The sequence below is a fragment of the Stigmatopora nigra genome, chromosome 2, assembly GCF_051989575.1.
Source record: "Stigmatopora nigra isolate UIUO_SnigA chromosome 2, RoL_Snig_1.1, whole genome shotgun sequence".
Lineage (NCBI taxonomy): Eukaryota > Metazoa > Chordata > Actinopteri > Syngnathiformes > Syngnathidae > Stigmatopora > Stigmatopora nigra.
The window spans coordinates 7,946,371-7,969,755 of NC_135509.1; the positions used below are offsets into that span (position 1 = coordinate 7,946,371).

A 23,385-nucleotide genomic window follows, 5' to 3' on the forward strand; every position below is an offset into this window, starting at 1 on the left:
TTTATGAAGTGCCGTACAATCAGTGCGGTCAAACCCAAAACATTTCATCTATCTTTCCTGTGATCTACAGTACGACTCCAAAAGTGTTGGTGCCATCGTCATAGCAACGAGCGAGATGAGCAGAATGCGAACAGAGGCATTGCCGCGCCGACAGCAATTCACGCTCACAGACTGTTTTCCAAAGGCCAGCATGGGAATGTCTCTCTCTCTTCTCAACACTTTTAACGCCTCTGTTGATGCCAGTGTGTGAATAGTAACTTGAAAGGGAACATTTTTTTGTAACCGTTATTCAAAGAGATAAACAAGTGCAGCCTTCTATTTCCAGTAGCACTGATCCTGTTTTGGTGGTGGATTAAGCCAATCCAAGCTGACATGAAACCTTTTTTTTTCAGGGCACTTGTTGGCAGCCATTGCTATGCTTGTCAACATAGAAGACTATACCCTAAACTGGTTGCCAGTCAGTCATAAGAACACACAGGGGGACAGCCATTTGCACTTGGAATTGATCCCACGGTGCCTGGAACCAAAGGGGTGGTCAATATGCAGTTTTCTCGGGTAGCTGCTCATGAAGTGATGCATTGATCTTGGACACTTCCAACGTGTACCGCAAATATATGCTTAAAACTAAAAAATATACAAATAATGTTGAATTATACTTATGTAGTTACACAACATACATAAACATGCTTTCATAGCATTGGCAGTGGCTCAGAAAAAAGGAAGCTAGTGATATTTTGGCTCCTTGAAAAGTAGCTTTAGCCAAAATAAAGAGTTTGAGCTGAACTGTCAGTTTTTCCATCACATTTACATAAGTTCCCTTCAAAATAAACTCCTATTTTTATTAAGATCCACATTATATTTTGTTGTATGAATATACCTAACAGATGCCAATATCCGTAGCTATAAAAAAATGCTCAACCGGGAATGCTAATTTAACTGGAGCAGTGACTCATGACGACCTTGACAACAAACCGCCAAACTAGCAAAACTTCATGAATAAGCCAACACCTTGTCGCTTAAATTTAAAGCAATACCAATGAACAAGTTTAACTATCCGCTTCATGATGAAGCACTGCCTCTACTGGTGAAAATTCTCCTATCTTAATCGTTAATTTCCCTAGCAGAGAGTGTAAAAGACTGTTTTGGAATGAGCAAAAAGCTTTGTGGCGCTCCTGTTAGCGTTGTTTTGATGTCTGGGTGCAGGAAATAAGCACCCCTACACCTGTGTCAGTCCCTGAGACGCTGCAGTTTATTTATACCGCACCCGCCGTAGTGCGATCTGTCAGTCAACGCAAATCCCCGCATGCCCCCCTCTCCCCGGCAACTCCGCCGAGAGCGTCAGATGCGGCGAGCCCGCTATAGGAGCTATTATAACGCGCAGCCAATCTCATTAGTACGAAGGGGGGTATGGCCCCCGGATTAGGCGCCGCTCTCATTGCTCAAAGCAACTTAGTGGTGCCGTGTCGCCGGTAATAGTTGTCAATAGTTGGCTGCTGTTTAACAATAGAGAGAAATTAAGCCTATTGGTCTCAGGACGGGGATGCTAAGGCGGGGGGAAGGAAAACAGCTTGATAACATTGGGTTGTCTTTCCTTTCCCTGTCCTTAAATCAGAGGTTGAAAAAGTAGTACCAAAACACTGTTGGCTGGGAATCTGAGTGCTGTCCGTGGTACTGAAACACTAATGGCCAGTTTTTTTGCAGTTTAAATGAAATGGTCATATATTATTATTATTAAAATGCTTTTTGAACTAAAAACAAAAGAAAAAATTGGATTAGAAAATTCCAATTATTGATTTTTAAAAGGGGAAAATCAGAAATTGAAATGTACATCTGTCATAATTTGAATTTGATCCTAAAACAGAAAGTCGGTACTCATGATTTGCTTTATCAGGGCCGCATAAAAAATGATGAGGCGGGCCAGATTTGGCCCCCGGGCCGGCACTTTCACACAAACATGCTATGTCGACAGGGTTTTGATCATAATAACCAAAATAGTTACGTGTCAAGTCCACATACTTCAAGTACTCTAGAGTAAAATGTGATATTAGGCATATCCCATCTAGGATACAACATAGGTTAGTGAAAAAGACTCCCTTATTGACATCCACATGAATAATCTTGTAATTATAACTTGAGAACTGATGCAAAAACTCTGCTAACCCAATTTTACCTATAGCCTATTTTTGGAGCTAACAGTGTCTTACCTGTGAAGCTGACGTTGAGGATGAATTCCCGGTAGAGTCTGCGGCCATCCAAGGCCTTCATGCTGTCGCAGAGTGAGCTAGTATTGAAGCAAAGGCTGCGCTGCATATTATGCAGGGCGTAGGCCATGGCGTACACCGCATTGACCACAAACATGATCTTTGACTCGGGCTCAAACTTGCTCATGTCCATGGATAGCTCCTCGTCGCATTTTGGCAATGCCGTTTCCCCGCTTAGCGAGCACTGGAAGCGCTGTTCCCAGAATTCCCTGAACCAGGGGTTGCGGGTGTTTTCCCCGGGCTTCAGGCTGAGGAAATAGCGGTTGAAATCCGGGACGTGGTTGGCGGCCAACTCCAGGGTAATGGCTCCTTCTGCTGTAATCTCGTTGCCCTTGACGATACTCTCTTGCGCACCCCAGCCGTCGCTGGCCACCCAGATGAAGGAGGCGTTTAGCCTACCAGCGGCGGCCAGTAGCTCTCGGGCGTCGTCGCTGCGTAAAAACAGGACAGCCACGCGAGCGTTGGGTTTCTGGAGGAGCTGGCGGATCACGGCTTCGTAGGAGTTCTTGGCGTTGGAACGTCCAACCTGTACAGATCCGAGATTTTAAGGTAAAAACGTCAATAAATGTGAATTTTAAAGATTTTTTGTAAACATTTACTGCACAGAAAAGGGAAAGTAAAGAGACCCGTTGATTATTATCTTACTTTTTCTGATGTGGCAATGCAGATGTTTCTCATACGGGCTTCTTGCTCAAAGGCTTCAATGCCCGTCTCGCCGTAGTCACCTTCCGAAGCCACGGTGGAGACGTAGGTCCAATTAAAAAAGCGCAAGATTTCAGCCATGGCCTTGGCCTGGTAGAAGTCAGGCGGAACGGTGCGGGCAAAGTAGTCGTAGCGGGTCTTGTCGCTTAACTTGGCGCTGGTGGATGCGTAGCTTATTTGAGGGATCTGGAAGAGTCTGAGAAGATTGGCGACCTAGAGGAGGGAAATATGGGAATTGGTCTTACAACTGGCAATGATGGAATCTCACTATCATCCAACCTTATTACACGAGTTCACACATACCAACCAGTAAGACGATAATTGTGATTTTTGTATATGATTTTGCAAAAGAATAATATATAATTTATATACATTTATTTCTGAAAACTCATTGACCACTAAAGTTGTTTTTGTTGCCGACCAAAAAACTGAAAAAATAACTATCTATTGTTTATATCCATCACAAACTCTTTCACTGCTGTTGAGCATGAGCTGTCAATCAAACTATTAAACCATGTCTACTGCTTTCAATGGGAGCCAATGAGTTCAAATTAAAAATAAAATAAATACAAAATATTTTATTATTATTTTTTATTTTACTGGATTCCAATCCTCTTAAAATGACGTGATCCGATTCCCGATCACACGCCTGACTCTCTTACCATTAATTCTCTAAAAAGCCATTTTAACATCCCTGGCTAGTTGTCGAATGTTGATTTCATGTGGTAAAAATGCGCGATAAAACTTGTATATATCTTTCACTTTCTTCACAGCTCTCTAATACGGCCCAATGGGAACATAAAACAAAACACACAAAGACACAAAAACACACACAAACATGAAAAGCAAAGCCTATGCAACAAAACAGTGACCATAAAAATCCTCCCAAATGTCTTTGTAAGAAATCCTTCTTGTCACACTCCAAATAAAGACACGGAGGAGCTAATGATGTGTTTCACTAATGTCAAAACACATCAAATATGGAATTATTCAGTGGATGGACATTTACAAGCACACAACACTCTGTTTCTCTTCTCACTGCTTTGCATTGGCCAGAACTGCCTTGTGTGTGTGTGTGTGTAGCTTTTTTAATTAAGCACGTTAATGAAAGTTTGATCAAAAATGACTGCTGGCCCGTCATCAAAAAAAAAAAAAAAAAACCTTGGAGTGTAAAAACCCATAAAAAAGATCCTTTAATTAATGCATTTTTTTCCCGCTTCAAAGATAAAATGTCAATACATTTGGAAAGTTGCCGCTGACGGCAGTCATGCATAATGTGATTGGCTGAAGATACCAGTAGGAAGTGAAAAGACACACACACACACACACACACACACACACACACACACACACAGAGTTTTCATGTAGTAAAAGTCTGATTTTCGATTTGCATAATAATTTGCACAATTATAGTAGGAGGGAAACAAATTGGAATCCTTTAGAATTTTTCACAATTCCGTGCGGGATCTTCCTTAAATGTTGTACGATCATCAAAATCACAAAAATTGACACTTTTCCGACTAGTAGAACACAAAACTATAACATGTTTACAAAAGCGATAGCAAAATGTGTCAAAAATCGTGAAAAACGGGGGAATACCGCGAAAAAATGAACCGCAGTAGTCCCCCGTTTTTTGACACTGCAGTTTTTGCATGTTTTCTAATTTTGCAGTGCACACAGTATCGTAATTGCACATACATCTAAATATTCCTAGGGTGGAAAAACAAATATTCTATTATCATTTATGGGCAAGAGGTCAAAGATCGCAGTAGTCAGGAATAAGAAATACATTTGGTGGAATGAGGTTTACTGTTTATAAGAAATAATTTTGACATTTTGTGCTATGAGGCAACTCTACCAAATATGGCAATGCTTTGAATTTGGCTGCTTAGGTGGATATCTGCTCTCTGAAAGTGGCTTTTTAGTTTTGCATTGCTTAAAAATGGATTTGGACGGCCTCGCAGCTAATTGAGATGTATCAAGTGGCTAATGTGGATGCCTAAATTATCCCTCGCATAAACAGTTCCTACAGAAGTGACTCATCCATCATGAGGCAGTGAACGTATCCCAAGTACACTCATACATGCGCAGATGGCCTCAAAGACATGTAAACAAAAACGATCAAACATGCAAATGAACACAGCCTTTATTTGCCATGCGCAGCTGAAAAAGCAACGGAGAAAGAAGACGCAAACATGACTAGAAGGCCAATTAAAAAGGGCGGCTGAAACATTAGCCACAAACATGGAAGGCGGATTTTCGGGATGTGCATTGAGTTATTATATTTTGTATATTTGTCTCATCTGATTTTCTGAACCGCTTTATCCTCATTAGGATGGTAGAGGGTGCTGGAGCCTGTCTTAACTGAATTCGGGCCAGAGTATATTTGTTTAATTTAAAGTGTTTTAAATCACTACAATATTTGGTAATCATTTGATTATTCTCCATTACAGGACACTGTTTTTAATTTGTGATTATACTGTAACAAATCATATTATTTTATATAATATTTTAAATAATTCAGCTTTTTTCTTGTATGAATTTGGTAACATAACACTCTTTTTAAATTGTGATTATACTTTAACAACTCATCTTATTTTATATAATATTTTAAATAAATCGTTTTTTTTTCTTGTATGAATTTGGTAAAATTATTATATATTATCATTAAAAATCAAGATCATTATTGTCATAGTTTTCTACATCCTCTAAAGTTATATACTATTTATTTTTATTTCTCCTACAATTATTGATCCCTTACATTATTTAATGTATAAAGCCATGCAAAACTTTGGCATTTAATCTTTAAAAGATGACCAATGGTGGCTGATAGGTTCATTAATAATTACATTTTTTATAGAATTATAAACAAAAATACTTATCAGGGAATTTTTGGTTTTTTTTTGGTATATTTTTTTATTTTTATTCTACTTTGTGACCTCCCATGACCCCCAACGTGTCACTTTTTCTTTCAGCAATAGCGAACTATAAAGGCACATGCGCAGACATATTGATAGCTCCTTATGAAATCGTGGGCAGATTTAATGCTTTCAAACTGGCCGCCGATTTAAATGTCAGGGAAGGTCAGAAGCGCGTTGCTCCATTAGCTGCCCCTGAACGCCCCGCACGTGCCCGCACGTGGATGACGGGGGTGAAAATACATTGTAAGAAAAAAATGGTGCAGTAGATATGCGCCGTATGAGCCGTTTCTGTTTGAAATGTGAGTCACACGCACATACGTGTGTGGCAGGACTGATACCTTCGTGTGCTGTAATTATGGAGAGGGAGTTTGAAATTTACACCTTTCAATGTGAAAAAGGAGTAGAGCGCTTTGATTGGTATTCAAAAGGTGGTGGCTGTCCAAATTGTTTTGATTGGGAGGGATGACAGTAAATCTTTTCACAAATATATTGTTTGTTTTGGTTTTCTGGATGATTAAACTTAATTTATGATCACATTGTGGAAAGATATTTCAATGGGTTAGCAAAGCCTCGCTGTCATTGGCTGTGGATTTTAGGATTGCCCCCACATTGATAGGAAGTGATTTATAACGGCTCTTTATACGGATCATGTGACTCCTTTCCTTCCTTTATGACATAAAGGAAGGAAAGGAGTCACTTGATCCTCAATCGATCCACATCATTACATAAGTTTGATTTTTTGTACAATTTCAATAATTATAGTTGTGCATGAATAGAGATAGCTTATTTTTGAATACTCTTTCATTTCTGACCCACATTGAATTTCCTATAGTATACTCATCTACATATTCTTTTTTTCCATTGAGTCAAACGGCTCCTTTTTATGTCCTAAATCGATCCACACTGTTACAGATTTAAAAAATATATATATTTTGATAATTATAGATCTGTGTTGAATAGTGATAGTTTATTTTTGAATACTATTTCACAAGAATCTATTATTTAATTAGCGTGTAAGAATCAGGGATTTTGGGAATTGGACTTCAAACATTTGGGTGCTTTGGCTAAGACTGAGTGCGCTATACTAAAGTGTAGAATTCAGGCTATTTGTCTTTTGTCTATCTTTAGTACAGCACTTGGCTCAACAAAGAGATGATTCTCTGAAACAGGGATGGCGCGCGGGTGTTTTAAGTGACTCGATGAAGAAGAAGAGGAAGAGGAGGGGTAGCGGAAGAAGCCGAGGTCAACGCACCGTCTCCAAATAACCGGCAGTGAAGCCTCACAAGGCACATAAGTTGACAAACAAGTCGGCCGTTAAGAGCCAAATACATAAAAACGGGCTTCTCTTTTGTATCAAAGTCTCCAAAGAAAAATGGAATACGTCCCTTCAAAAATAGAACCGCTTAAAGTGCGTTATTAAGGGAATTTGAAGAGGATAAAAATTTACGAGGGAAGACGTTTTATGAGAATCACAAGAAAAAGGCTGTAATAATAAGGCAAAAAAAAAAGATATTTGGTTTAATAAACTTGTGATCTATGGGAATTGAACTAAATAAAAAGTTGTTTTCAGGGGGATTATGATGAGAAAAACTATACTAGTCAAATAATAATGTCATTTAAAATAATAACATATCAATGTGTGAGTAAAGGAGAAATCCGTATACCATATTTTCCCGACTATAAGGCGCACTTAAGTCTTAAATTTTCTCCAAAATTGACAGTGCACCTTATAATCCAGTGTGCTTTATATATGGAAAAAAATTAAAATGTGTCATTCATTGAGGGTGCGCCTTATAATGAATGCACTGCGCCCTATAATGTGGTGCTCCATATATTCGTGAAAATACGTTAACAAAATTATATATGGCAATATTAAAGCATTTTGAGAATGTCACCTGTATGGAGACGCTGCTGAAAGAACCTCCGATGACGCCCGCGATGGCGAGCGGGCTGTCGTCCTGCAGAGCATACGAGCCATCCGGACAAATGAATTCCGAGTCGTCTACCTTGGTGAGCGACGCCCGCACAAACTCCAGCGCCTGCAAAAAAATAAAAAATACCAGGTGAAATTCACCGTCTTTGCCGACCAACGCAAAATTATTGTCACCTGCTCAAGTGCATAGGTATCCCGTGAGCACGTGTCCAGAATATGCACGCCGAGGGTGACGCCAGGCAACAGGTGGCGGTCGCCATTGATGGCGTCGATGGCGAACAGCATGGCTTCAAGTCGTTGGATGCCTCGGTCCTCGTTGACTCGACCGCATTCTTCCATGCCGCCGCCTTTTTCGTGTACAGGGAACAGGCCACCCAAGACCAGGTCCCCTTCCATGCGGATCTCCCGGCGGGACGGTGGGGGGTCTCCCACGGTCAGCAGAACGCCTTGACACATCATCGTCACCACCATGAAGGCATGGGACACCATGGTTGACGTGTTAGGGCGAGGGGATCGGGTGAAGGAGAGAAAGGTTAGGGGTGAGGGACTAAGGGTGGGACGGAGGGGGTCACTCGGGGGTCCATGAAAGAGTCCAAGGGGACGAGGAGAGAAGGAGACACCATTAGGATGTTAGTCCTGCAGGAAAGAAGACAACTCATCAGTTTTGACTTGAAACCCCATAATTGAATTATTTTCCAAAGTGCTGGGTCGCAGGGGGTGCTGGAGCCTATCCCAGCCAACCCAGACCGAGAACCATTTGAGTCAAGTCATGTCATGTCCGTGACCGGACGTTTGGTCTCCGGACGTTTGGTCGCCGGTCAAATTTACTTAGATATATACAAAAGACCGGCGACCAAAAGACCGGCGACCAAAAGACCTGCGACCAAAAGACCTGCGACCAAAAGACCGGCCACCAAACGTCCGATTACCGTCATGTCACGACAGAACACAACTCTTTTATCCACTGATTTACATGCCATTTGCTGGAATCCTTAACTTTAACAATGTCCTCAGTTTCAACTATGCAGAGGTGAACGATTCCATTCAGGATTATTATATAATTTCAACAGTTACGCATCTGTATGAGACTTATTTTTAAACACTCTAACAAGATTATATCACTTAGTTCGTGTGTAAAAACTCCTTACAAGCTGCTCTACAATGGTCTTAATTGGACTGTACAACCGAAACCAATGTAATATCCGCATGCATTGTGAAATTTTCCGGCCTTTTTAGATGGTCTAATATAGACACAATGTACCCCCTCAAGATACAGAACACTTAATATCAGAGAGTAGGTAAGCATGACTAACAAGGATTTAGAATTGTTTGGAGATTGTGCTTTGGTGATCTTCAATCAGCAATCCTTTTTGATCAGACGGTCAACCTTCTTCTTCTTCTTCAGGCTGTGTATGTCGTATCTGGATAAGCCAGCTTAGATGGCTGCTTGATACATGAGACTTCTCATAGCACAAATCAGGAAAGCTGCTCTAATCTGATTTTTGCTTGCAACACTCCACTCTCCTCCGGCGAGCGTGCAAAACAAGGACATCTGATACTACCAAGTTCACGACTCAATCATAGCTATCAGAGGCTGCGTTTTTGGCTGCCATACTCGACTAATGCCGTCTCAGACTTTCACAAATAGCTTTAATCGAGCAGAACATAGCACAAACACCTTGAAAATGTACACATTGGAAATCAATAGCCAGTCGATTCTTCTTGAAGTATTTTAGGTGAAACCAGGATACCGTAAAACATGGACAGGTTAGGAAATAGGATGTCCCAAAAAGAGTGGCTATTGAGTGCTCGGCACAAAGTGACTTTTCCCAATCAATGTTGGAACTATTATTGTCAAAAAAAGGGACGAGCAACAATTTTTTGTTGTTGTGGCAACACTAGTAAGTGAAACCTACAAATGCTGAGCTCATGTATTTGGTCTCATAAGTGTATTTTTTTTTCTTTATCTATGATTTAGTTCAAGATAATTGATGAACGGGTAAAGGGATGATCATAAAACCTTTGGGATATGTTAGCAATATAAAACCAAAGTGGTTTTTGGTAATCAGGTCAAATGTCATAGGTCACAGAGGTCAGAAAAAGGAATTTCTAATGACAGTTTTCTCTTTTAAAGTGCTCTAAAAGGTAAGACTGGAATTCAAAAAGACATGAGTTCTATCTCCGGTAGAGTAATACTAAAGTCTATCTGGAAATGGCTAACCGCTAACTATTTTAACTGGCTAAAACAAAGTGACATATTTTGAGCAAAAATGTACTTGGTTGTTTAATTTCTCACTTGATGTGTGGGCATGTACCCAAGAGACTGTTGTTTGTATACAAGTACTTAAAAAGGCAATTTTTCCACAAAATGTGCTTGTCTTTAAAGAAAAAAAATATTATTTTTAGCCTGGCTGAAAGAGAATCTTTTCATGTTGGGGATGCTTAATAACAGGTTCCTTAATGCACTGCAAAGTTGAATTGTGGAATCAATGACTTTTGGTGCACAAAAGGTCACAATCAATGCAGTAAAAAGGCCGGGACGTCTTGAATTCTATCATCTACTTGTTACACAGAAAACGGATGTGATTCAGCTGGTCAAGTCTGGCCTGCATGATAATGACGAGCAAGTGCAAGTCAAACATGAAGGTTACAATCAGCCAATAGAATCGAAAGGTCACGATTCAGCCACACCCCCAAATCCCATTTGCCAAAAATACGGTTACAACCACATGAATCATCATGTTTCAGTCCAATTGCTGGCAATGGATGTCTTTTCAGACCAACTATGGGCACCAAGTAGGGGACCCCCTAAATCTGGATCTGGGATGGAACCATCAAACTCAGAACTGCGAGGCAATGTCCTAACCACTCTCCAACCATCAAATATTTTGACTTTACAGACTAATTTGATCTTGGCTCGAAATCAGACCCGTGTGGCATAATTCTTTTCCCTTTGGGATACCGTATTTTCACGACTATAAGGCACACTTAAAAGTCTTAAATTTTCTCCAAAATAGACAGTGTGCCTTATAATACAGTGTGCCTTATATATGGGAAAAACAGAAAAACAAAAAACGAAAAACCACCACTGTCGGATATTAAAAAAACACAAACGCCTGCACTGAAACAATACTGTTAAATATGCAGATGCCATCTTAGTTTACAACATCTTCCATCATATAGCTCCTCCCCTACTGCAAGATTTTATAAAAAAAAAATCCAAAACATCAACAATGGCTGGCTCTAGAGGTGACTGTGTAGTGAGTGAGTGCTTCATACCTGGAAGTCAATAGCAATTACCATATTTTCACGACTATAAGGCGCGCTTAAAAGTCTTACATTTTCTCCAAAATAGACAGTGCGCCTTATAATACAGTGCGCCTTATAATACAGTGCGCATTATATATGGAAAAAATGTCATTCATTGAGGGTGCGCCTTATAATGCGGTGCGCCTTATAGTCGTGAAAATACGGTATTTTGATAACCGCATGTCACAGAGGAAGATACCTGGCTTTCAGAAGGAAGAAAAAAGCCTTCCGTATCATAAAGGCTTGGACCAAATCTCCGTTTGTGTGTGCGTGTGGGCATGTGAAAGGATGAAAGCTTTTGGATGGAGGCAGTGGAGATTTCTCTCCAGGAGGCTGCCAAATCTTTACCACTCTCCCCTGTAATACGACACACACGCAAAGACAAACATCCGCCCCCACACGCACACCTCTGCGCCTTCTCTAAGGATTTGACCTAAAAGCAGACTATTTCTATGTCTTGCCACCTCCCTCTTCTCTCGGCTCCTCAAGTCTAAAAATGCTAAGCACACCTCCTTAAAGGACCATTTCAGAAAGAAAATGAAGCACTAACAAGACATTTCAAGTGAGATTTGTATAACCAACTCGTCTTTCCCCACAGGAGACGCAATGCGCACGACATATCCTCCAAAAACAGCAAAACTTTGCGTGAGAGTCCTATTGATGTTATATAAAAGCATCTGAGGCTGTGAACAATGCCTGGAAAGTGGCTCGACAGCATTAAACACGTGTTCATGAGACCCCCCAAAGTGCAAAAAAAAAAAGCTAATTGGAGCACTTTTTTGTCCATTATATATATATTTTTTCTAAATTTTGCAGAACTTGCAGAAATAATGTGTGGTTATATTTTGGACCAATCAGCTATTGAGTTTCAAAGTGGGATACATGTGAAACTTCCCATTCATTGATTTGGATGCGCCTCATTTCAGAAACACAGAAACCACTTTATACTTGGTTTGGACACTGTAAAAACGGATTAGTTACTTCAGCTCAAACTCATTACAACAGGGGTCTTCAAACTTTTTTTCTCCTAGGACCATTTTAGGCCACTAGACCAATAATTTTGCCTAGCACTTTTCAAAATCTTGCGACGCACCACCCCTTAATTTTGTACGCCTATCACCATGAATGGCAGCCAATGAGTAACACCACTGAAGACCTGAATACATTACAGCAGATCCAAGATGGCAGATAGCAACACCTCTCAAAGAGAAACAAATAATCAGAAATGAAGAGCTCAAGACATTTACATTGCCTTCTTATGTTTCCTCTGCTTTTTTCCCCACTTTGTACCACATCTCCTCCCCTAACCAGCAGGCACGGCGGGTCGATGCCCGGACAACTGCAGTGAATGAAGCCTGGCGGGTTGCAGATTTTATTGCAGTGTACATACAAGATATGCTTGGTTGTTTTTTTCCCCTCTCAAAGGCTTTTCTGAGCCATTTACTGTCAGGGTGCACGAAGACAAACAATGGCCCGGTCTCCAGTCAATGTCAGATCACAAACGCAAGACATCTATGAACAAACAACAGACGGTTACCGGTCGATCTTAGACCATATATAGACAAACAACAGACTGGTCACCATTCGATATCGGGTTACAAAGTGTTTCTGAGTCAATGTAAGTACAGACAGACCAACAATGGATTGGTCGCTAGTCAATGTTAGATAACTCTTTGTCGTTTGGACAACAGTTGAAGTTCTGAAGAAGAATAATAAAGTCTTTTGAATAGGGTAGAATGGTGGAAGAGTGGGTAGCGTGTCTGCTTCAATGTCTTGTAATCAAGGGTTCAATACCCAGTGGGTTCCTGAGCAGACTTTTCAGTTTCTCTTTTATGCTTGCATGGGTTTTGTCCAGGTAAAATGGACATTTTAGCAATACGGGAGGAAGTTAGGTGCAATATTTAAAGACCTCAACCAGTTTCTAGTCCATAACCTTCAAAACCTTAATGTGAAGATAAAGGCAGCGACTATTTTTAGGCAGTAACAGATGTCAAATGTCTGGCCATTGTCTGTGCTCCAATTTGAAGGAATCCCTCCCATTTTTGGCAGACCTTCAAAAAAGAAGAAGAAGAAGAAAAAAAATAAAGTCCAATTCTTCAGACGAGTAGTCCATCATCTGGGTGACAGCCGGCTCGTCAAAGGCAGAATTAGCCATCTGCGGGTGAAATGTATCAACTTAAATGTCACGTAATGACCCTGGAAGCTATGGTGAAGGCATCATTCAAACGTTTGGCTGCTGGCTTCTGTTTGATTCATGTTTGGCGCTACGCGATGCAGAATGACAAAGGGGCCACAGGTACTCCATTACATTAAGACATTTGCAGAGCAAGGTGGTGTCATCTAATCTGCAGTAATATCAGCAGTTTTACACAGTACGATTGTGAGGATTGCTATCAAATCCAACACCCCCTGTAACCCCAATGAGGGGTGCTTGGACGTTTGGTCGCTGGTCTTTTGGTCGCCGGTCAAATGTTGACAGAGTTTACTGTTGAAACCAGCTCTCAAAATTATATTCATGAGACAGAGTTTAATATCTAAGAGAGAGTTTAATATCTAAGTACTGTTTAATATCTAAGTACTGTTTAATTTCTAAGTACTGCTTAATATCTAAGTACATTTGACCTGCAACCAAAAGGGACCAAAAGACCGGCGACCAAAAGACCGGCGACCAAAAGACCAGCGACCAAAAGACCAGCGACCAAAAGACCAGCGACCAAAAGACCAGCGACCAAAAGACCAGCGACCAAAAGACCAGCGACCAAAAGACCAGCGACCAAACGTCCAGTCACAGTAATGAGGATAACGCGGTTCAGAAAATGAATAAATGCATTTTTGACTAGATACATTCTTGTTAAGAATAAGACATTTTGCATGGCTTAACCTTAAAACATATATATTCCATAATCGCTAACAAGTTCCTCAAATCACTTCGTAAATTAAGAAATTAACGATCATCTTACCTAAGTAAACAATGAAATAACAGCAAAAGTACACACATGGTAATGACTATCAGTACCATCAAAACTGTGTATTTCTAGGATGAGAAAGTGTCTCAGTGGATTTTGCTTCTTATCATAATGTCTTTTCCCAATACAAACAGTGACCCACTTCTGCACCCTTTGGTCCAATTAGGTTCACAGCCAGCTGACAACATTTGGCTCTCTCAGGCCCCACGTCGCCTCAGCTGTGGACAGGCGGCAAATGTCTCACTGTTTATTTACCTGAGAGATGATGATACACACACACATACACTCCCCACTCGCTTCATCCAAAATTTAAGACGCAAACGATCGCTTCCAGCCCTCCTGGTCATAACGGATTGCACAGTTGCGCCATCAATGACACAGAAAAATGAGTATTCATAGCTAGTTCGTCTAGTTTAACTGTTATGGACGTTTATTGTTGTCAATGGTAGGTGGAGTTGAATATATACATACTGATGTGCGATTTAAAAAACAAAAAAGTCAAAGCATTCACACCTCAAACCCTATTTGTGTATGTTTGTTTTTGCCTGAGTGTGGCGGAAGCAGCCACGGTCTTCAGGCACTCTTCATGAAAACAGAAAAAACTGCAAACACAAGTACTCAAAAATACATACAAAACCCCCAAACCCCTTACAAAAAACCTTGAAAAGCAGAGAGCACTCGAGGAAGCCTCCGAGGTAATTAATTTAATGTTATAATTACGGCATGGCTGCAATGTGTTAGCTACAACTGAGTGATTTTTAAAGAAGTTGATTTTAACACTTGGAGGATACTTGATATTTGGATGAGGTGAAGTGTGATTTAGACTTGTTAAGGCTTAACTTGGCAGAGAATTGGTGAAAACTATATTGCAAAAAAAGGAAATAGCTAATTGGACAAAGCATGAAATATAATAAAATAGCCACAACATGAACCCCAATTCCCCAGAAAATAAATGCAAGTAGCTGCAACACAAATGCAAAAAGAATGAATACTACAATATTTAGTTATAGTAGTAGTGTCAATGTAAATAACTTACGTTTTCAAGCTCTTGATAATGAAAGTTTACTTGCTCCTCCCAGTCAAAATGGATTGGACGTCTTGCACCATCAATGGCAGGCAATGAGTTAAGTGAGTGACCTGAAAGGGTTAAAAAAAAATAGAAATCACAATTGTGCATAAAAGGGTTACCAAAAATAAAAAAATATATTTGCAGCCCAGTGTACAAGTGGTTAGCACATCTGCCTCACATGTTCCCCATGAGCTTGCGTGGGTTTTCTTTGGGAATTCCGGTTTTCTCCCACATCCGAAAACATGCAATGCTAATTGTGCGCTAAAATGTCCCTATAAGTAGAGTGTGAATGGTTTTCAGTCTCGTCTACCCAACGATTGGCAGGCGACCAATTTACGGTGTTCCTTGCACCGGCTGGGATTGGCTACAGCACCCTCTGCGACCCTTGAAATGAATAAGTATATACAAGTAAAACATATCCTAGTTTCCCCTATTTTGAAATAAAAAAAATGTGTAAAAAAAGGAAACCCTAGCAACAATTCTCTTTTATCCATCATTATTCCTTTTTTATTTACCAACGCATGATGTGCTTTCGCCAGCAACAAAAAATGACGCAACGGCAAGCCAGGGTTTTTAAACGAGCACGTCTGCTCCATTCCTATTGTAGGAAAGGCGTGTACCGCATACCGACAGGAGAGATGCGTTGCGTGAAATCTACAAGGCCGAGCGGGCGCACCTACACGTGCACTTGCACACATCATCATCATCATCATCATCATCCTCCTCATCACAGATGTGCTCCAACAGGAGCTCCTGTAAGCATATTCACCGGCGCAAAAGTGCTGAAACACAAGGCCGCGTGCGTTGCAGACTCGCCCACTCGCACATAAATAAACAATCTTTGAACACACATTATGCTGAACGCACACGTATTCTCGCACAAGTGTATTGTCAAGGTTTAACAAATGCATTAAATACTAGTCACAGCCACTCCTACACCTTGTTTGACCCCCCCCCCCCCCTTACTCTGTTCAAGAAACATATAAAAAAAAAATATATATATATAAAACAAAAAAGGCAGGTGTTTTTTCCCCTCTTCCCTTTTTTTGTGCCTCATAGGAAAAACCACCTCATCTCATTTTCTGAACTGCTTTATCCACGTTAGGATTGCAGGGGGTGCTGGAGCCAATCCTAGCTGTCTTCAGGCAAGAGGGGGGGGGGCACCCTGAATCGATGGCCAGCCAATCGGATGGATAGCCAGCCAATAGATGGATGACCATGCACACTTAGACTTTTGCCTAGGGGCAATTTAGAGTGTCCAATTAGCCTATCATGTATGTTTTTGGAATGTGGGAGGAAACCTGAGTACCCGGAGAAAACCCACAAAGGCTCAGGAAGAACATGCAAACTCCACATAGATGGTCATGACCTGGATTCGAACCCAGGCCCCTAATGGAGAAAACTCCAAAAATATATACTGGCAGCTGTGGTTGTTAGAATTGGACCACGTATTTTACGGACTATAAGTTGCACTTTTTTCCACAGTTCGGCTGAGGCTGCAACAAAAACTATTTATATAATTTTAAAATAAATACTTTTGAGGCTATAGAAAACTGAGCAAACTGTAAAAAGATAACTATTTAGTTCGCTGTTCTCCAGTTTACTATTGGTGCTTCAGCATATGTTTATTCCTGGTAAGACTGACTGAAAAAAAAGTGATCCCAGCCAATGGGATGAAAGGAAGACTAGCTAGGCAATAACCAATGGGAGAGCAGCTACAAATATATTTACATTGTGCAAGTTGCAACGCCTTCTGTATTTTTGTCTTTCCTATCCAGAAATTTCTTTTGTAACAAGAGGCAATATTTTCCTGTCAAGGTGTATTTTTATTTCTAACCTCTGAATTAAACTGTATGTAATCATGATATTGTCTCCTTTCTATTTTCTAGAAAAAGAATGATTTAACCATTTTCACTGCTTGCCTAACAATATTAGAAAATTCCACCTTCCTTAGAATTATGTATCATGCTTTAAAAATCGTAGTTACTCAGTCCAAACATCTAATAATATTGCAATTTTTTTTAAAACAAATGTTTTTCTTGTGATAATTTTTGTCAAAAACGATCCATGATGATGATGGACAAAAAAGGTGGGTTGTCAAACTAACCACAACTTTAACACTTCCAACATTAAAACTGATGATATTCCAGAAATACACATCTCCAAACAAATAATTATTGCCATGAAGCAGCACCTGTATTTGAATGCCTATTTCCGTCAATGGCAGCAACTCAACAACCCCCCCCCCCAATCAATTCTGCACCCAAAAAATATTTTCAAGACAAGCAGGTGCACCTCATGTTGCAGTTCTTCCCAAATATCCATCATATCACTGCGCATTCTTTTTTAAAAAAAAAGTAAGGAGAAAGCAAGGTCACACTTCCACAACACCCCATTTGTTTGATTTTTAAGTGTGCCACATTCTAACAGGCGGCAAAGTTAAGCCTATTGAAAGGGCGGCGTGACAATATTCATGCAAATGCGACGCCAGCACTCGCTACTCACAGGAAGAAAATGCAATTTGTTGACACTTTAAAAAGGATTGGAACTGCCACATCCACCTTTCCGTATATGGCGTGCATCCATTCAAAGTTCAAACACAAAACGCCTAAAAAAATGTCGAAAAAATGCCTTCCTGCGACGATGTTGAAGCAAAACAAATCAAAGTTCAATACAATTTTACACATCCTTTTTATCCGGTGGAAAAAAATGAAAGTCATAGATAGGTTGTTGCTTTTTTACTCACCGTTTGCTTGTTTGCCCGCGAATCCCTTCCCCGCTGGAAGTTTAGTCGCGATCCCAAGAGGAGTCGCGCCGAGAGAGGATGCTGCTGCTGTTGTGTGTGTGTGTGAGTGCGCAAACGTGTGTGAGTGTGTGTGTGTGTGTGAGGGAGAGAGAACGTGTGTTTGTATATGAGGGAAGGGATGACAGCGAGAAAGTGAGAAAGAGAGAAAGAGAGAAGGAGGGAGGGAGGGAAAAAAACAGACGTGGGGAGCCGAAGCCCAATGCCAAAGGATGCTTCAGTCTCCTAGCAACAACAATCGATCTAAGCACGGAGACATTTTTATTGGATAAAAAGAAAACTTAGCCATTCCAACACCCCCGCCATCCTTCTTTGCACGTTTTAACGCTCGGATCGACAACAGCCAGCAGAAAAGGAAGGGGATAAAGAGATGCACATTTCATCTTTGTCCATCTGTCCACTTCAGAGTCTGTCCAAAAAAATGACAAAAATATGTGTATAAATATATATATATGGTTTTTTTCTTCAAAATAAGGAAATGTGCAAGTGGCGATGCGGCAAATCATCAAACTTTGACGTGACGCTCTCACCCTCAGTGGATGGCGAAGGATAAAAGCATAGAAATGGAACCATCGCCCAACTGGTGGCTTGATGCTGGTTGGCCGTTGGCCCAAAAAGCTGGCAAAACTGAAAGAAAATGGCAGAAATCATTTTTTTTTCAATTGCTATCACTTTCCAGGCATTTTTAATGATGACATTTACACTTTTTTTTAGAAATCTTTCTATTTTTAGCATTTCTGAAAATGCTCTATCCCCATTAAACACAAAATTCAAGGAAATATGTCTAGATTTTTAATCCAGGCCAATTAGATCAAATTCTCTAAAATTTGCATTAATACAAACACTTTATTTTACATAATTCTTAGGCATATTTCTTCTCCAAAACAAAATTATTGCAATATTTTTAACAAAATTGCACTTAAAATGGCAAAAATACACCACTAGACACATAAGTTATTTCTTCTCTTTTTTATTAAAAAATGTCAATAGAATAGTCTAACTAATTAGATTAGAATTTCATTAACAAACTTTTTTGTCCCTTCATTCAATGCACTTGTATCCAAAACTCACTGCAATATTTCATATCACCTTTAAAATAATTTAACTATGAAATCAGGTCCTTCATTGAAACGTCCCCTAAATTTTCCATCCTGTCCAGGACCCCGAATACCGCCCTCATTTAGCTACGAGCTAACACGTGATTCCCCATTCAGACCTATTGTCTGGCCAAATGAGCATCCCCAAGCTAACATGTAAACAAGTCCAAAGCCTGAGATGGGAAGGAAGTATCTGCGAGCGAAACTTGTTTGGATGACACGGCGCTCATTAGAATGCAAGTATGCACGTCTGCAGTGCCTATTGAACAGAAAATCCTCTTCATGCATGATTGAGTCACAGAGCCTCCTCACTCTGCTCAAACACATACGGTCTGTGGAGAGGCCTGATTTCTGGATTGTAAACTTAGCCAAGTGCATCGGAATACCATGTGTGACTGCTTTCCGTTTGGAGCTAATGGCTAAGGATTAGCTTCTGTTTGAATGGCGAATTTACCTGATTAAAAATGCTTCAATGTTCAATAAAAAATGACCATATTTTAGACAAAAATCCATCTGTAAAAGTGACAGAAAATGCTTCACAATGAAACCAAAGGCTATTTTGTATTTTCTTTCTCAGCGGCCTTAGCCACACCCACAAAATAAATCTTACAACATATTATCGAGTCCAAAATGCTTCCATGTCCATGATTGCATCTTCAGAATTTGTATAGTAAAATGACTTCCATAACGTCAATGAGTCTCAACTACCATTTTCCATTGTGTTATAGGCTATCTACCCACATAATCAGCTTTAATGGCATCATCGATTTCAACTATGCAGAGGCAAACGGTTACACAAACTCATTTTACTGCAAAATTTCAATCTTCATCATTTATTTTGGAATACACATTGACAAGACTCAATGATTTAACGATTGTAAAATATCGTTATACTTGAAATGACACCCTCGCTATGACAGGAAAATCTTAGGTAATGATTGATCACTCTTGCGACCATGGACTGGTCCAAGATCTAGCTCACACCTCTACGCCGCACCTTAGCACACACACATATATCCACACATAGCGCCAGTCGCCACTTTACCCCGACGAGCGAGATGTCGTTCTCTCTAATAAGGGCCTCATTGTCTACCGTGGCATGCATATATGCGGCGAGTCCCAGAAAGCCAGCTTTGTCCAATAAGGCTCCCTCAGCGAGGGGGCTTTGTGCCCAATATTTCCCCACAGACGGATGGGCAGAAAAAAAGAAAAAGAAAGAGAAGAAAAGGTAGAAAGACTTCCATGAATGCAGGAAGAAGCTATACTTATAATAGTCGATAAAAATGGACCATTGGAGAACCACAGGACGCCAAATTTTCAATGTGTGCATGGCGACAATGTTTTTGCCTCATCGCCACTTCATTTAGCAGCAAGTAGGTGCACCGGGGCGCCGTGCGTTTCTCCTTCCCCGATTCCCCGCAGATGCTTTGCGTCCATGCGCTAATAGCATTAGCCGCGCTTCATTTCCGACCGTTACGGATGGAGTGGCGTGCATAAAAGTCCCGAGTGTTGCAATGCACTTGTCTAAGTTCCCCTTGACTTTTGCTCTCTTGGTCACTTGCGGTTAAGTTATGTTGTTGGAAGAGTTAACAAACTAAGCAATCGCAAGGAATTAGTTGACGATTTGCAGTAACTCACTTGGATGGTGCCGTATTTTGCGGACTATAAGTCGCACTAGCCAGATAATGGACAACGAACGGGGGATAAAATCATACTGGAGTTACATTTTTTGGTTCTTTTAATTGCAACGGCCCTGTGGATGAGTGTTTAGTGCGTTAGCTCCATAATTCTGAGATGGAGGGTTCGAATCCAGGTCTAGATCTTCCATTGGAGGAATTTGCATGCTCTCCCTGGGCTTACGTGGGTTTTCTCCAGGTTTTCTGGTTTCCTTCCACCTCCAAAAAACATGCATGGTAGGCTAAATATATGCTAAATTGTCAAATCTAAGTTGTCCTAACTCCACTGCAATTAACAATAAAACTCATTAAATAAAAATTCAAACTAATTCTGCACTAATATAAATTTCAAAATTGACCAAACTCTGAAAAAAAAACCAACCAAAAAACAACTTCAACAATTCAGCCATCATTAAATCAAGTATATGTTTCTTGAAGGACAAATTTTGAGGCACTTTAGTTTTGTGAGCATTTTCCCAACAAGAACCAATGAGTTCACAGTTTCCTGAATAACAAAAAAGTTGTCTCTTATTATTGTTTTGGGCTACTCGGGGTCTCCAAACGGGGGGTCTAGTAATTACCTTGTGTACGGAAGCATAGCTAACAGACTTTAGGGCTAACAAAGTCACGTCACAGGACATGCGCTGACCTGTCCTGCCCGCCTTCATCTGCTATTCATTTTCACTCCTGGAAATAAACAAAGCTACTTGAAAACTGTAAACATGTCAGAGCAGCAATCTAATTTCTAAAGAATGACGAGAAAAAAAAAACAATTAACACCCGCACAAAGACGCAGATGCCCAGGCGTAGTCCCGAATTTGGTGTGGTACAGTATGAGATTTGCGGTCTGCTCGGCGCTTTCTGACGACGAGCACAATTCATTAGTAATTGACCGCAGCAGCCTCGCTCATGAAACATTAACAGGCTTGTGGTGAATAATTGATTAATGATATGAGGCGGTCTGCAGCAGCATTCTGACAATGAGAGCAGCAGTAGAGCCAAATTCGTTTCTACTGACGGGGAATCAGATTATTTCTGTGCCATTGACGGTAATAGACGTCCGATCTAGTTCCACTCGTAGCTTTGCCGGTGAATGGGAGCTAGTTTTTTTTTACATAATTGTATTGCAATCATCTACTTTCATATTAAATGATTCATGGAATTTAAGACCAATTGATTCACATTCTCTTGGTTTCTCACAAAAGAAGCAGTTTTAATTAAATAAAAATATTGTAAGTAAGTTATAAGAAAAAAAAATTATTTGTTTGTTTCCCCCATTTTTTTCAAAATTAAAAAAAGAATGATAAAGAATGATTTTTTTTAATGAATTGGCAAGTATTCAATGAAAGATAAATGACTGAATAATGCACTTATTTTTTGTGTTCAGAAAAAGTTAAATACATGAAGAAGTAAAAATTAAAGAGAATATTTACTGTTTTAATTTAAATAATGAATCAGTTTTTTTCTTTAAAAGAAAGTATAACTCTAGAAAAAAATATATATTCCGTGTTATTTTTTTTCCTTTTTTTCAAATAAAAATTAAAATAAATAGGAAAAATCCATTTTAAAAAGTTTTTCATGTGCAATTCAACATTATTTTAAAAAAGTGAAGTTTTTTTTTAGCAAAGTACCCCTTAAACTGACATTAAAATTTGCCCAAAAGTACCAAATAATAGAAAAATAATCAATGTTAAACCCTATTTTAGACAACTATGGACACAGGAGACCAACAACAAGGACATTGTGACCAAAAATTAGCTTTCAAATTTCAGTATTCCTACGAAATTGGAGCCAAGTGACTTTCCCTACTTGTATTCGAAATCTTAAATCCTGGCAAAGAAGTGGAAAGCTCATTGGTCGCCAATCGCAATGAAAACTGAACTTAACTTACAAGCCATTTTCATTTTTCCCCCCGGATTTATGCCACAAACAAATTGCAGCTACCGAAATACTGCACTACCGAGCGACAAGGATGATCACGTGACCTGGATGCTGGTCCTGGGAGGGGAAATTTAGGATAATGACATTGATGCTGATGATAATGAGGAAGAGCTGAATGTCAGGCTGAGGGACGAGGGAGCTATTCGGAGACGAGAAAAAAAAAGCCAGACAGCCGTGATAAAACGCAGTCCAACTCGTCGTCGTCAGAGGGGTGATGAAGAGGTAGCGGTCTCAGTCTCACCCCTTTAAATGCACCCATGATTTGTCTCTGTGTGGTCTTGTAAGAGCAGAACTCCATTCACATTCACACATAATTAATATTCAATTGATGCAACGCTAAGAAATGACAGAACAGCTAGCAAAAGTTAAGAAGCGGAAATTTGAGTTACCAGGCAGTTAAATACTACAAAACCAAGGGTGTCAGACTTGGGTTGGTTCGAGGGCCGTTTTAACGTCAACTTGATTTCACGTGGACCATTTTAGATATAATATTTAGATTTTTTTTAAATGGATTAAAATACCTGTATTAAAAGGCCTGAATATCCAGTTTTTATAGATCTAAAACATCGTTTATTTTAGCTTTTTATATATATATTTTTTTAGATTTTACATTTAAGTGATTTTTGAACTAAAAACAAAGAAAAAATTGATTAAAAAATTACAATTATTGATTTAAAATGGGGAAAATGAGGACAATTAATATACAT

General features: G+C 39.9%; 1 protein-coding gene across 2 annotated transcripts in view; it reads right to left on the reverse strand.

Annotated features, from left to right (window-relative positions):
- Positions 1 to 23,385, reverse strand: part of grm3 (glutamate receptor, metabotropic 3) — a 48,904-nt gene that overhangs the window by 8,144 nt on the left and 17,375 nt on the right. Inside the window, exons 1-8 of one of the 2 annotated variants that reach the window (XM_077710326.1) lie at positions 21,319 to 21,964; positions 18,495 to 18,591; positions 17,908 to 18,373; positions 15,129 to 15,229; positions 7,992 to 8,453; positions 7,780 to 7,923; positions 2,907 to 3,176; positions 2,205 to 2,787 (exon numbers count right to left, since the gene is read on the reverse strand). In XM_077710326.1, coding sequence (XP_077566452.1) covers positions 2,205 to 2,787; positions 2,907 to 3,176; positions 7,780 to 7,923; positions 7,992 to 8,306 — 1,312 coding nt within the window. In that variant the 5' untranslated portion in view covers positions 8,307 to 8,453; positions 15,129 to 15,229; positions 17,908 to 18,373; positions 18,495 to 18,591; positions 21,319 to 21,964. Of the gene's footprint in view, positions 1 to 2,204; positions 2,788 to 2,906; positions 3,177 to 7,779; positions 7,924 to 7,991; positions 8,454 to 15,128; positions 15,230 to 17,907; positions 18,374 to 18,494; positions 18,592 to 21,318; positions 21,965 to 23,385 lie in introns of those variants that run through there. The other variant, XM_077710327.1, reaches the window with a different exon arrangement.